General features: G+C 40.8%; 1 protein-coding gene across 1 annotated transcript in view; it reads left to right on the top strand.

Annotated features, from left to right (window-relative positions):
• Positions 1 to 12,546, top strand: part of MYO3A (myosin IIIA) — a 206,509-nt gene that overhangs the window by 139,448 nt on the left and 54,515 nt on the right. The window contains exons 21-23 of the mRNA XM_074946105.1: positions 10,196 to 10,349; positions 11,552 to 11,640; positions 12,152 to 12,281. Coding sequence (XP_074802206.1) covers positions 10,196 to 10,349; positions 11,552 to 11,640; positions 12,152 to 12,281 — 373 coding nt within the window. The remainder of the gene's footprint in view (positions 1 to 10,195; positions 10,350 to 11,551; positions 11,641 to 12,151; positions 12,282 to 12,546) is intronic.

Below are 12,546 nucleotides of genomic sequence, written 5' to 3' on the forward strand. Positions count from 1 at the left end.
AAACAAGGGGAAATAGGTTACCTTGCATAATGACTTAGCCATTCTCAGTGTCTATTCAAGCCTAAGTTAATTGTATCCAATTTGCAAATTAATTCCAATTCAACAGTTTCTCGCTGGAGTCTGGATTTGAAGTTTTTTTATTGTAATATAGCAACTTTCATGTTTGTAATCGCGTGACCAGAGAGATTGAAGTGTTCTCCGACTGGTTTATGAATGTTATAATTCTTGACATCTGATTTGTGTCCGTTCATTCTTTTACGTAGAGACTGTCCAGTTTGACCAATGTACATGGCAGAGGGGCATTGCTGGCACATGATGGCATATATCACATTGGTGGATGTGCAGGTGAACGAGCCTCTGATAGTGTGGCTGATGTTATTAGGCCCTGTGATGGTGTCCCCTGAATAGATATGTGGGCCCAGTTGGCAACGGGCTTTGTTGCAAGGATAGGTTCCTGGGTTAGTGGTTCTGTTGTGTGGTATGTGGTTGCTGGTGAGTATTTGCTTCAGGTTGGGGGGCTGTCTGTAGGCAAGGACTGACCTGTCTCCGAAGATTTGTGAGAGTGTTGGGTCATCCCTGTCATTAAAAGTTCAGAAATTCAAAGTTTATGTTCATGTACAAATCAACAACTTGTACAAATAGGTCAGTATGACACCAAATCTACACTTATGTACACAACTGACTTTACACGTGGGTAAGGATGTGCATGGTCAAAGGTCTTCATCTGTAACATGTGATTTCAATACTGATCTGTAGAAGTTATGCTTAGCAGTAGACTATTGCCAGCAGAAACTGAGGGCATTGCATTGACTTCTCTTGTTGGAAGTGAGGTGTTTTATTCTCATTTCCAGTTGAACGTATCATAAGCTAAAAGTTTTATAGATTTGAACTGTGGCCTTCAGTGCTATTACAAATCATGCAAATTCAGTCTCTCATTAAAAAATCCTCAGTCTAAAGCTATGTGGATGTGTAAATCTTTATAAATGTCTGTGATTTCCTTTGTGTATCTAGTGTTGCTTTGTTTTGCACATTGAACTCCCATAATTTGTGTAACATTTCCTAAACACATTTAAGTTATGATAGGCACATCTGCTCTACAACTTTCATTTCTCATTCAAGATATTCAAAAGGGGGGAATAGTGTAATCAGGGGCACTTTGAATCCTCCAACCCTTTGAGTTCCGAGCCTCCAGAATGCTAACAGCCAACTGAATTTTGCCATAAAGCAATGTGCCAGCATATCTTTTGTAAAATGTGAATAGCATAGTTTTTATGACTGTGAATCCTTAGTGGTTTTGTGTGCATGTGTTTGGTTTCTTTTTAAATTATAATCCTAGATAATTAATGGAATAAATTTATCAATTTGCAAATGAAAAATACAAAGGGACTGAATGGTGGTTGGGGCTATAAACATCTGTAGGAGTATTTCCCTTCTATCTTAGGTTTTCATATAGCACTTATCACCATGTTATACAAAATTAAACCATACAGTTTTTCTGTCTTCATTCTTCTAAAGAAAGGAGCGCAGCCTTGTCAATCTGAGTCCTTCCCTCTTCCCCAGATTATTTGATCAACTCACCACCAGGTCAAAGTGGTTGAAATTGAACATATCTCTTTGTGGTTTGGTATCCTAGGTCAAGTGGGTTGGTCTTAGTCCAGTTCTCACTGAATAAGTGTCTGCATAACAAAAACCAACAACACGATTGACTTCAGTGGCTTGCTTTCTGGCAATCTGAGAAATGAAGGCAGTAACTGAATGAACATGGAAGACTAAATTATTCCTTCGCTGATGGAGGTGGCACATCTCTGGCATAATGTGCTGCCTTTGCCTATGCTGAACCAGTTCTAGGGATAATAACTAGGGCTGATGATCATACTGATAATATGTAGTTCTTATATAGTGCTCTTCATCATTAGACATTAAAGGAAGGAAGTATCATTATCTCCATTTTTCAGCTAGGGAAACGCATGCACAGAAAGATGGACTTTGGTTTTTAGCATTTTTAGCATTGTCACGCTGGCACATTTAATGAACTCTGAAATAAATTTTCAAAACTTAAAAATGGTATTACATATAAATATACTTCCATCTGAAAAGCAGCTCCTCCTCCATGTGCATTGTAAGCTCTTCATAACAGGGAAGTATCCACCCATATTTTTTTACATATTATTGCACATCTATGGCACTGTATGTAAATAAGGTACATATCTAATTCTTCCTTTAAGTGGCTTGTTCCATTCCTGTTTATATGAGACCTTAATTCTCTTTCCATGAACTGCCATGAAAATTGAGGGCAGCACAGGCACTTGAGCTAACAGTCCCTAAATGGAAAGGAGGACTAGTGGCACCTTAGAGACGAACCAATTTATTTCAGCATAAGCTTTCGTGAACTACAGCTCACTTCATCGGATGCATTCAGTGGAAAATACAGTGAGTAACCATGTGGGGCTGAGGGGAAGGTCTTCAATTCTGAGCTTGACTTTTCCCACCGGTCTAACAGACCCCATTTGTTAACCCTACAGGCACAGTATAAGGCTGGTCTCTTTCCCAGGGTTCCTGAGTGGAAGAATGAAGATTGGGATAAGTGCTGACTCTATTTTGAGGAACATCTTTTCAAATTCTCTGCAAATAGTGGGCCAGATTCACTCCTGGATTCTGCCAGTGGATCACCAGATGCATGTCATCTGGTGGCAGAAAGTCTAGCCAGGGGTGAGAGGATCACAGCAGAAAAGGTGTCTACAAAGCTACTCTGTTGGGGAGCATGGATCCAGTTAGTAAAGCCCCAAAAGCTGAAAGCACTGGCCAGAGAGGGGATGTGGCCAAGGATACAGGGAACGTGTTAGTTCAGAACATCCACAGACTGAGGTACTCAGTCTGACAGGAGCTGTTCACACCACCTCTACACGTGACTAATTGTACGGCAACTGCGAGAGAGGAATTTTTCTAATCTACAGGTGAGAAATAGGAAATCTGGATTGAAATCCATCCCTTTGACATAAATGGGGTAACAATAAAGAATGAATTTGGCCCACAGTGTTTAAGTCAGGATATTCCTTTGGGTCTAGGGTAGGTAGAGGCTGTGGGGAAAAGTTAGGGGAAACCTTGTGAGGGTCTAATCATAGAATTGTCTTGAATCAAGGGGAACAAACCCTGCAAGATGCGCAATGAACTGCCCCTCAACTCTGCAGGTCCTGGGGATTGACAGGAGGCAGGGCCAACCACCCAGAAACACTGTGTCTCTGGCCCAACATCTTGGTCTCTAACTCCATGATGCTGAAGGCAGCGTGCTGCCAGAGCTTCCCCCCAGCCTGTGTGTGGAGTAGCTTGTTCTGTTGTGTAAGGGTGGAAAGTGAGGCTGAAGGGTCACTCTTCACCTAGCAGTGTTGGGCTCAGAATGCCTGTTAGAGCAGAGAGTTGCCTGCTGCAGCTAGTTTGTGTACTTCTGGGTAGACGTAAAGTTGAGAATAAAAACGTACTGTTTAACACAAACCTTCACTGTGCTTTTGTGTTCACAGCCACAGCAGCCTACAGAAGTGCCCTAAAGAGGGCATTTCTCCTGCCTGGAGACAGGCCCAAGCTGCCAGCATTTCCATGGACCTCGGGACTGTGGGGGGGACAAAGCATGTTTTCACTTGACCCTGCAGAAAGGGGTCTATGTGGTCCAGGGAAGTGACGCTACAGTGGAGGGAGCTGACTTTCCTCTCCATGCAGGAATGATAGGAATCGTCATAGTGGGGATCTAGGTGGTCATGGCCAGATGGACAGCTTTTCCATTTCTCCATAAATTCTGGTTATTTCAGCACTGGTTGTATTGTGTTAGCAAAGATATGAATTGTGATGCTTGGCACAGTATATTTCAGAAGACTGACCTTCTCGTTGTGACCCATTATATGAGCATGCCAGTGGAATCTGATGCACACTAATACAGACGATAAATGCATTGTTCCGGAGGACCCTAACCTAATGTGCTTTTGGATAAGGCATGTGCAACATTCATTTTTGTTTGCAGTGGTGTTGTAGCTGTGTTGGTCCCAGGATATTGGAGAGACAAGGTGGATGAGGTAATTTTTTTTATTGGACCAACTTCTCTTGGGGAAAGAGCCAAGCTTTCAAGCTACATAGAGTTCTTCTTCAGGCCTGCAGAGCTCTGTGTAGCTTGAAAGCTTGACGCTTTCACCAACAGAAGTTGGTCCAGTAAAAGATATTACCTTACCTGCCTTGTCGCTCACATTTATTTTTAACTTTACAATTGCATCTTTTGCTTTAGTAAGATGGTAAAAGGCAGGTTCTGAATAAGTTCCTAAAATTAATCTTTAAACCAAGGGGATTTCATATCATCACATCAACAAAGTGGCATTACTTCATGAACCAGTTGTTTTCTATTAGTACAAAACAAAATTACGAACTGCATTTAACAATATTGTCCCTATTGATTTAAGTGCAGCAAATCTGCACAGGGTAATATTGCCTAGCTTTGATCACAGTGGACACAGCATAAAATAAGAGCCCACATACTCCAATGTAGTGCAGTCATTCCTTGTGACATCCTATCTATGTGAATACTGTCTTGTGGATTGTGTGATATCCTCTCAATGAGTAGAAACTATTTTAGGGAATTCAGATACTATGAAACATCACTGGGGATTGCAACCTCCTGCAGCTACTCAGTGCCTTGTTTATGGCATGTTCGAAATTAATACAAATAAAATCTTCCATTATGGCTTTATAATACTTGTCATATTAGTTTTTTTTCTCCTGTCTCATATTTCATAATAACATGGGGAAGGGAGCAGTATTGCACGAGGGACTGATAATACAGAGTCTTTCACGGTTAGGTCACTGGTTTAAATCTAACCCAGCTCCATAGTGACTGGAAGTTTTTTTCTTTCTGACATCTTTCACTGGCCTATGTGAAGTGATTTAATGGATTTGTTCCCTATCCTGGTAGACATCACAAAAACCACTGGCACTTATTGACACTCCATTTGGCGGTCTTACTAGAGAAGCAGAAAACTGAATGATCATGAAGGCTTAAACTGCCCATGTGGTCCTTCCAGGTCAGGATTGAGGCATATGAAGGAAGAATAGGGAAGCTTGTGCTGCTGTTCTCATACTGTGTAGCTATGGAAGTTCCATTTACGCTTAAATCAGAGTTCAGTTTCCAGTGTTGTTAAACTGTCTCCTTTAATGAGCATTAGAGTTTTAGAAAAACTAATAATTGGAGATGTTGCCCAGGAATGCTTGTCTGAGGATGCATCAGTGTCATGGAAATATTTACTCCTTTTTCTGACTGTCATAATTAACAGAAGCAGATTATCATAATTATTATTTATTTACATGTAGACTGTTTACAGTAAAAGCGTCCTTCGTGATAACACCTAGTGCTTGAACTTAACATCTCAATCGTGGGACAACTACAGCCCTGATCAAAGATTACAGAAATTTGGTGGAATGATGGCAATCAGCAGGCCACAGTAATACCGAGATACAAAATATATAGGAATGATGAAATAGGTCATGCTTGTGGGGGAGTGGCACTGTGTGTAAAACAAAGCATAGAGTCAAATGTAGTAAAAATGTTAAATGTATCAAACTGTACCATAGAATCCCTATGGATAGAAGTTCCATGCTTGAACAGCAACAGTATAGCAGTAAGAATGTACTACAGGCCACCTGGTGAGAGCGATGGTTAAATTCTATGGGACAGTAGAGAGGCTGCAAAAACAAAAAAACCCAATAATGGTGAGGAATTTCAACTATCCCCTCAGGATGGGACACAGAGATAAAATTTCTAGACACCATTAATGAGTGTTTCTTGGAGCAGCTACTCCTGGAAGCCACAAGGGGAGAGGCAATTCTTGATTTAGTCCTAAGTGGCATAGAGGATCTGGTCCAAGAGGTGAATATAGCTGAACCAGTCATTAATGATGACCATAATGTAATTAAATTTAGCCACCTTGTAGGGGGGGAAAATACCAAAGAAACCCACCACACTAGAATTTAACTTTAAAAGGGGGAACTACATAAAATGAGGAATAAGGCTGCTGGTGACCTTTAAAAACCTCTCTTCTGGGGAGAGAGAGAGAGAGAGGAAGGAGGGATGAGAAACAAGCTGCAGCAGGGTTAGGGGCAGCAGGGAGAAAAGGCTTCTCCTAGGTGGAAGGCTGCTTTCTCCCCTTGAGAGGAAACAGTCAGGTTAACTTATGTTTGGGGAAGGACTGGCAACCAGAAACCAGCATAATAAGGCAACACCCAGGAGAGAGGAAAGGGAAATATATTTCTTTTGTGTTTTGAGTTTGGTTTTTTGATTAAGAGAAGTAGTCAGTCCTACTCTGAGGCCCACCTTGTAAATACTGAAAACATTAACCAGAGCAAATCATTAAAAACCTTCAGAGTTGGACTGATTTACTCCAGACCCCCACCCCCAAAGAGAGGAACACTGATGCTGACAAAGCAAAGGCGTGCCTTGCCACACTAGCAAAAGACACAAAAACTAACAGCAAAAATTTTCCTTAGAACATCAGAAGCAGGAAGCATGCCAAACAGTTGGTGGGGCCACTGGACAATCAAGGTGCTACAGGAGCACACTTAAGGAAGATGGGGCTATTGCAGAAAACTAAATTAATTATCTGAATCAGTCTGCACTGCAGAGGATGTGAGGGCAATTCCCATACCTGAGCCATTCTTTTTAGGTGACAAATCTGGGGAACTGTCCCAGATTGAGGTTTCAGCGGAGGAGGTTTTGGAACAGACTGATATATTAAACAGTCATAAGTCACCAAGACCAGATGGTATTTACTCAACAGTTCTGAAGAAACTCAAATATGAAATTGCAGAACTACTAACTGTGGTATGTAACCTATTGTTTAAATCATACTCTGTACCAGATGACTGGAGGATAGCTAATAGATGCTGATTTTTTTAAAAAGACCCTAGAGGTGATCCTGGCAATTGCAGGCCAGTATGCCTAACTTCACTGCCAGGCAAATTTGTTGAAACTATAGCAAAGAACAGAATTATCAGACATATTCATGAACACAATATGGTGGGGAAGAGTCAGCATGACTTGTCTAAATGGAAATCATGCTTCACCAATCTACTAGAATTCTTGGAGTGTTTCAACAAACGTGTGGACAAGGGTGATCCAGTGGATATAGTGTACTTTCACTTTCAGAAAACCCTTGACAAGGTCCCTCACCAAAGGTACTTCAGCAAAGTAAGGAGTCATGGGATAAGAGGGAAGGTCCTCTCCTGGATCAGTAACTGGTTAAAAGGTAGGAAACAAAGGGTAGGAATAAACAGTTTTCACAGTTCAGAATGGTTAATAGCAAGGTCTCCCAAGGATTTATACTGAGGCCAGTGCTGTTCAATGTATTCATAAATGAGCTGGAAAAAGAGGTAAACAGCGAGGTGACAAAGTTGGCCTACAATACAAAATTACTCAAAACAGGTAAGTCCAAAGCTGGCTGGGAAGAGTTACAAAGGGATCTTACAAAACCAGGTGACTGGCCAACAAAATGGCAAATGAAATTCAAATTTGATAAGTGCAAAGCAATGCATATTGGAAAACATAATCCCAACTATACATACAAAATGATGGAGTCTAAATTAGCTGTTGCCACTCAAGGAAGACATCTTGTAGTCATTGCGGATAGTTCTCTGGAAACATCTGCTCAATATGCAGCGGCAGTCAAAAAAGCAAACAGAATGTTGGGAACCATTAGGACAGGGATAGATAATAAGACAGAAAATAGCATAATGCCACTATTTAAATCCTGATATGCTTGCACCTTGAATACAGCTTGCAGTTCTGGTCACAAAAGATACGTTAAATTTGGGAAAAGTACAGAGAAGGGCAACAAAAATTATTAGGGGTATGGAACAGCCTCCATATCAGGAGACATTCAAAGACTAGGATTGTTCAGCTTAGAAAAGAGATGACTGAGGGATATAATAGAGGTCTATAAAATCATGACTGGTGAGGAGAAAGTGAATAAGGAAGTGTTATTTACCCCTTCACATAACACAAGAACCAGGGGTCACCCAATGAAATTAATAGGCAGCAGGTTTAAAACAAACATAAGAAAGTAATTCTTCAAACAACACACAGTCAACCCATGGAACTCATTGCCAGGGGATGTTATAAAGGTCAAAAGTATAACTGGGTCCAAAAAAGAAGTAGATAAGTTCCTGGAGGATAGGTCCATCAATGGCAATTAGCCAACATGGTCAGGGATGCAACCCCATTGTCTGGGTACCCCTAAACCTCTCACTGCCAGAAGCTGGGACTGGACATCAGGTCACTCAATAACCGCCCTGTTCTGTTCATGCCCTCTGAAGCTTCTGGCGTTGACCACTGGCGGAAGATGGACTGGGTAGATGGACCATTGGTCTAACCCTATATGGCTTTTCTTATATTTTTATTGGTGTGTATATTGCCCCACGCCAGGATTATCCTTGGGAGACATTGTGACTCATAAACATACCTCTGAGTCACAATTCCTCCTCTGCTGCCTCCTTGCTACTGAAGGTAGAGTAATTCACTGCTAGCCTGTACCACTGGTATCTGGTTATGCTCCTCTCCTGTGCTGGCCCCACGACTCAGGCCAATGAGTGAGGGGATGAAGCCAAGACTCCATATATTCCCACTGCTCTCCACCCACCTGCCCCTGGGCAGGAGTAAAAAGGGCTTAATCTCATGTGCTGGGCCCTAAGATATGACTATCCCACATAGAGCTGTATTAGGGATTCACATCTTATTTCCTTGTGTGGGCATGTGGTCTGAGTCACAATCAAGCCCAAAAGTCTAGGAAGCCAGAAGAAATTAAGTAAAACTGGCCAAAAGTATGGTTGTAGCAGGCATTCTATATTCTCTTTCAGATGGATTTGCAGATATTTATCTGGGTTTTATTTGTCAGGTCAGCATTTCTGATTTTGTTGGTTATACTTTTGGTACAATCTGACTGAGAGGTGAGGTCATCAGAGGTCTCAGGACATGATTTTCTTGTTGTAATGCAATACGTGGTGATGAAATGCTTTCCAAAATATGCTCTGTGTTGCCTTCTTCATTCCCCACCTCTTTCAGATTAAGGTGAATTATATACAGAGGGAGATCTTCATGGGTCTGGAAGTCCTTCCTGCTTAGTTATAGGGGACTTCAACTGTTGAATGTTATCCACCTCTCAGGAAGCAGTGTAATCCCTAGGACACTGTATTTGCAATGAAAACAGGCAACACTGGATTGGTGACATCACTTATTAAGACAAAACTGTCATGGTAAAACTAAAGGATTTTGTTCTTTCGATTAAAAAATGGTTTGTGAAGAGAATCAGGAGGCTTAAATAACTGTTTTGTGGATTTAGGGAACAGACTGCAAGAGAATTAAAGAAAAATCTGGCTCCTTTTCCCTGGTTAAAAAAAAAGCCTTTAAAAACAAAAGAAAGGCCACTACAAATGCTGAGGGCATGATATGTTTGCAGAGTTTGCTTAGTAGGTTTTCTCATCACCTTGAGAAGCCTGAGATCTCTGTATTCCTGAGCATAGAAAGTAGATTTTTTTTTTTTTACCATATTGAATACACTGGCCTAGATTTTCAAAAGTGATTACGGGGGCCCAATTTGAGACACCTTATAGGGCTTTGATTTTCAGAAAGTGCTGAGCTCCAGCCTTCCCAAAATCAGGTCCCTTTAAGGTGTCTCAAGTTGGGGCCCCAAAAACAGACACTCAAAATGACTAGTCGTTTTTGCAAATCTTGGCCATTGTACTGGCAATAGGTCTGAATAATGAAGCAATGGAGGAATATAAATGAAGCCGCCAAATGACTTCAGAACAATTTGATTACAATACAGCCTAGTGAAGTGAACAGTGGAAGGACACTAAAGTCTCTATCTTTCTCTCAAACATGGTAGCTTGAGCTCTTTGACTTTGTTTATGTTTATTTGTTCTTGTGTGTACATGGGAAGCATATGATTTTACAAAACACACAGCATGAGGCACGTAAGATTAAAGCTTATAGCATTGCCATGTGTTACAACATTCAAAGTGACATTCTTTCTTAGAAAACATGGATGCATTCGCCCCTTGGGTATTGTTTATTCTAAGTGATTATGATTCTGCTCAGCTGTCAGTTTGTGAATCATATTCTGAAACTTCTCTGTGTTTGTGGGTGAAACGTGCATATTATCACTTCTTACAGAATGAATACCTATATGAAGGTGTTGATGCAAGAGTTATAGAATATGAGGACAACAGGCCTCTCTTAGATATGTTCCTCCAGAAACCAATGGGCTTACTGTCTCTCCTTGATGAGGAAAGTCGATTCCCGCGAGCAACTGATCGGACACTTGTAGGTAGGTATGTTATACTTCAGAAGGTCTTAGGCGGCGTAAATTTTAAAGTTCTGTTTAAAGTGTATTTTTATGCTCGTTAGCTATGTTTTCAGTGTGAACATCTTTCAGCTTCCCACCTACATTTCAGGGAGAGGGGAACTGGATCCAGCTTTGAAATTAATATTTCTTCTTATGAAAAGCAGCGAGATGGGCCTGAGCCACAAGAGATGGGTCCAGATTTCGAACACTCCACCATTCAGGAATGTTCGGATCCAAGGTTTTGGAGATAAGGACCAGTTTGGGTCCAGATCTAGGATCAGAATGCAAATACCCCTTTCTTATGGTTAAAGAGGTGTTTGGATCTGGGGCTTTGGTCTGACCCATCTCTTGTCAAGAAGTTCTAACTCTATAAGGTAATGGCTATGAATCTGGCACAAAGGCACAGAAACTGTCTAATGTTAAAACAAAGCAAATACGTGTCAGGGCTTGTCTACATACAAACTGGAACCAAAATCCCTAAACTGGTTGTAATTTACACCTTTAGTGTTTCAGTGCAAGTCTGTGTGTGGACACTCTTATTTTGGAAAAAGAATGTCTACACACAAACTTGCATGGAAATAACTCAAGATGTGAGTTACAACTGATTTAGTGAGTTTGGTTCTGGTTTCAGAGTAGGCAAACCCTTACTTCAGTCATAATCCACATATATAAAGAGCAGAATCAGGGTTATGGGTGATCTCAGATCATCACAAAACAAAACAGCCGAAAATACTGCCGTGTGTTTTTTATAGCCAAACAACAGCTGTAATATGAGCTCTTTGTCTAACCTGGTACTTATATAAACCCCATCAATGAGTGCCTCCAAAACCATCAATTAATTTATCCTCGCAACACCCCTGTAAGGTAGAAAGGATTATTATCCTCATTTTACAAATGGGGAAGTAAAGCAAAGAGGGATTAAGTGATTTGTCCGAGGTCACACAGGAAGTCTGTAGCAAAGCCAATAATTGAAGTAACAACTGCTGAGTCCTTGTCCAGTGCCTTAACCATACGACCATACTGATGGTCCTTTCTCCTTCTCTTTAAAAAATGTGAGTCTGTTTCTGCATTTGCCTGAAAAGCCAGTTTAGTTTCCTTACTTGAGTCCTGATCCAAACTGCTGTGGACTCATTGCTGTTTTTGTACAATTACTCCAATAAGACAAACTGTGTATCTGCTTACAGAAAAATTCGAAGATAACTTGAAGTCAAAATACTTTTGGAGACCCAAAAGAGTAGACCTAACCTTTGGGATTTACCATTATGCAGGAAAGGTAAGAGAACGTAAACATATTTGTTGTTGATGTATCAATGTTGAGGGAGGTTCTCAGAGACAACTTTGAGTTAGATGCATAGTTCTCACTGGTTTTTTTTCAGTGAGAACTGGGCACTTAACTGACCCTTGTGCCTTTGGAAATCTCCCCTGTTGTGGAGACATAGATCTCTCAGAAGAGATGTTAAGTGTACTGCGAATACCTGTGCACTGTGAAGAACAAATGTCTGATGACACCTGCAGGGATTAGTTACCACCTTCACATTTTTCTGTCATGATTATCATCTTAATGTCTCTACCTATTAAAAATTAAAGCTAGCAGTGGCCAAAAGAGAAGGCTGAATTACTGCCCCTTATGACTGAAAAACTATTATCTCCGTTGACATATTACAGGCCACATTTGAGAGTACTTACAACCTGGCTACCATTCTGAAAGTCCCGAAGCTACAGTAGTAAGAGGCATCTGATACACAAAGAAAAGCTGCGTAACTATAAATGCACTTTTTAAACAGGTTCTTTATAATGCAAGTGGATTCTTAGCCAAAAACAGAAATACCTTGCCAGCTGACATAGTGCTGCTGTTGCGGTCATCAGAAAACAATCTGACTCGACAGCTGGTAACCCATCCTCTTACCAAAACAGGTAATGTACCAGTAATTGTGGCAGATCTTTCTAATCCAGATACCTAACCCCGCAGTACTGACCACTCCTGGTTTTTGTCTGGCTCTCAAATGATATTGCACAGCTTTGGTGGCTTTCATCCAATGCTAGAAACTAAACAGAATACATAAGTTTCTCCAAAATTAGAGTTTAGAAACCCAGTATCATTTTGTGTCATCTCTTTTTACTGTGCCATGGAACTAATGATCTGAGTATATTCTGTCATTTTTAAACAGGATATATTTTT

Source organism: Natator depressus, chromosome 2 (genome assembly GCF_965152275.1).
Source record: "Natator depressus isolate rNatDep1 chromosome 2, rNatDep2.hap1, whole genome shotgun sequence".
NCBI classification, from domain to species: domain Eukaryota; kingdom Metazoa; phylum Chordata; order Testudines; family Cheloniidae; genus Natator; species Natator depressus.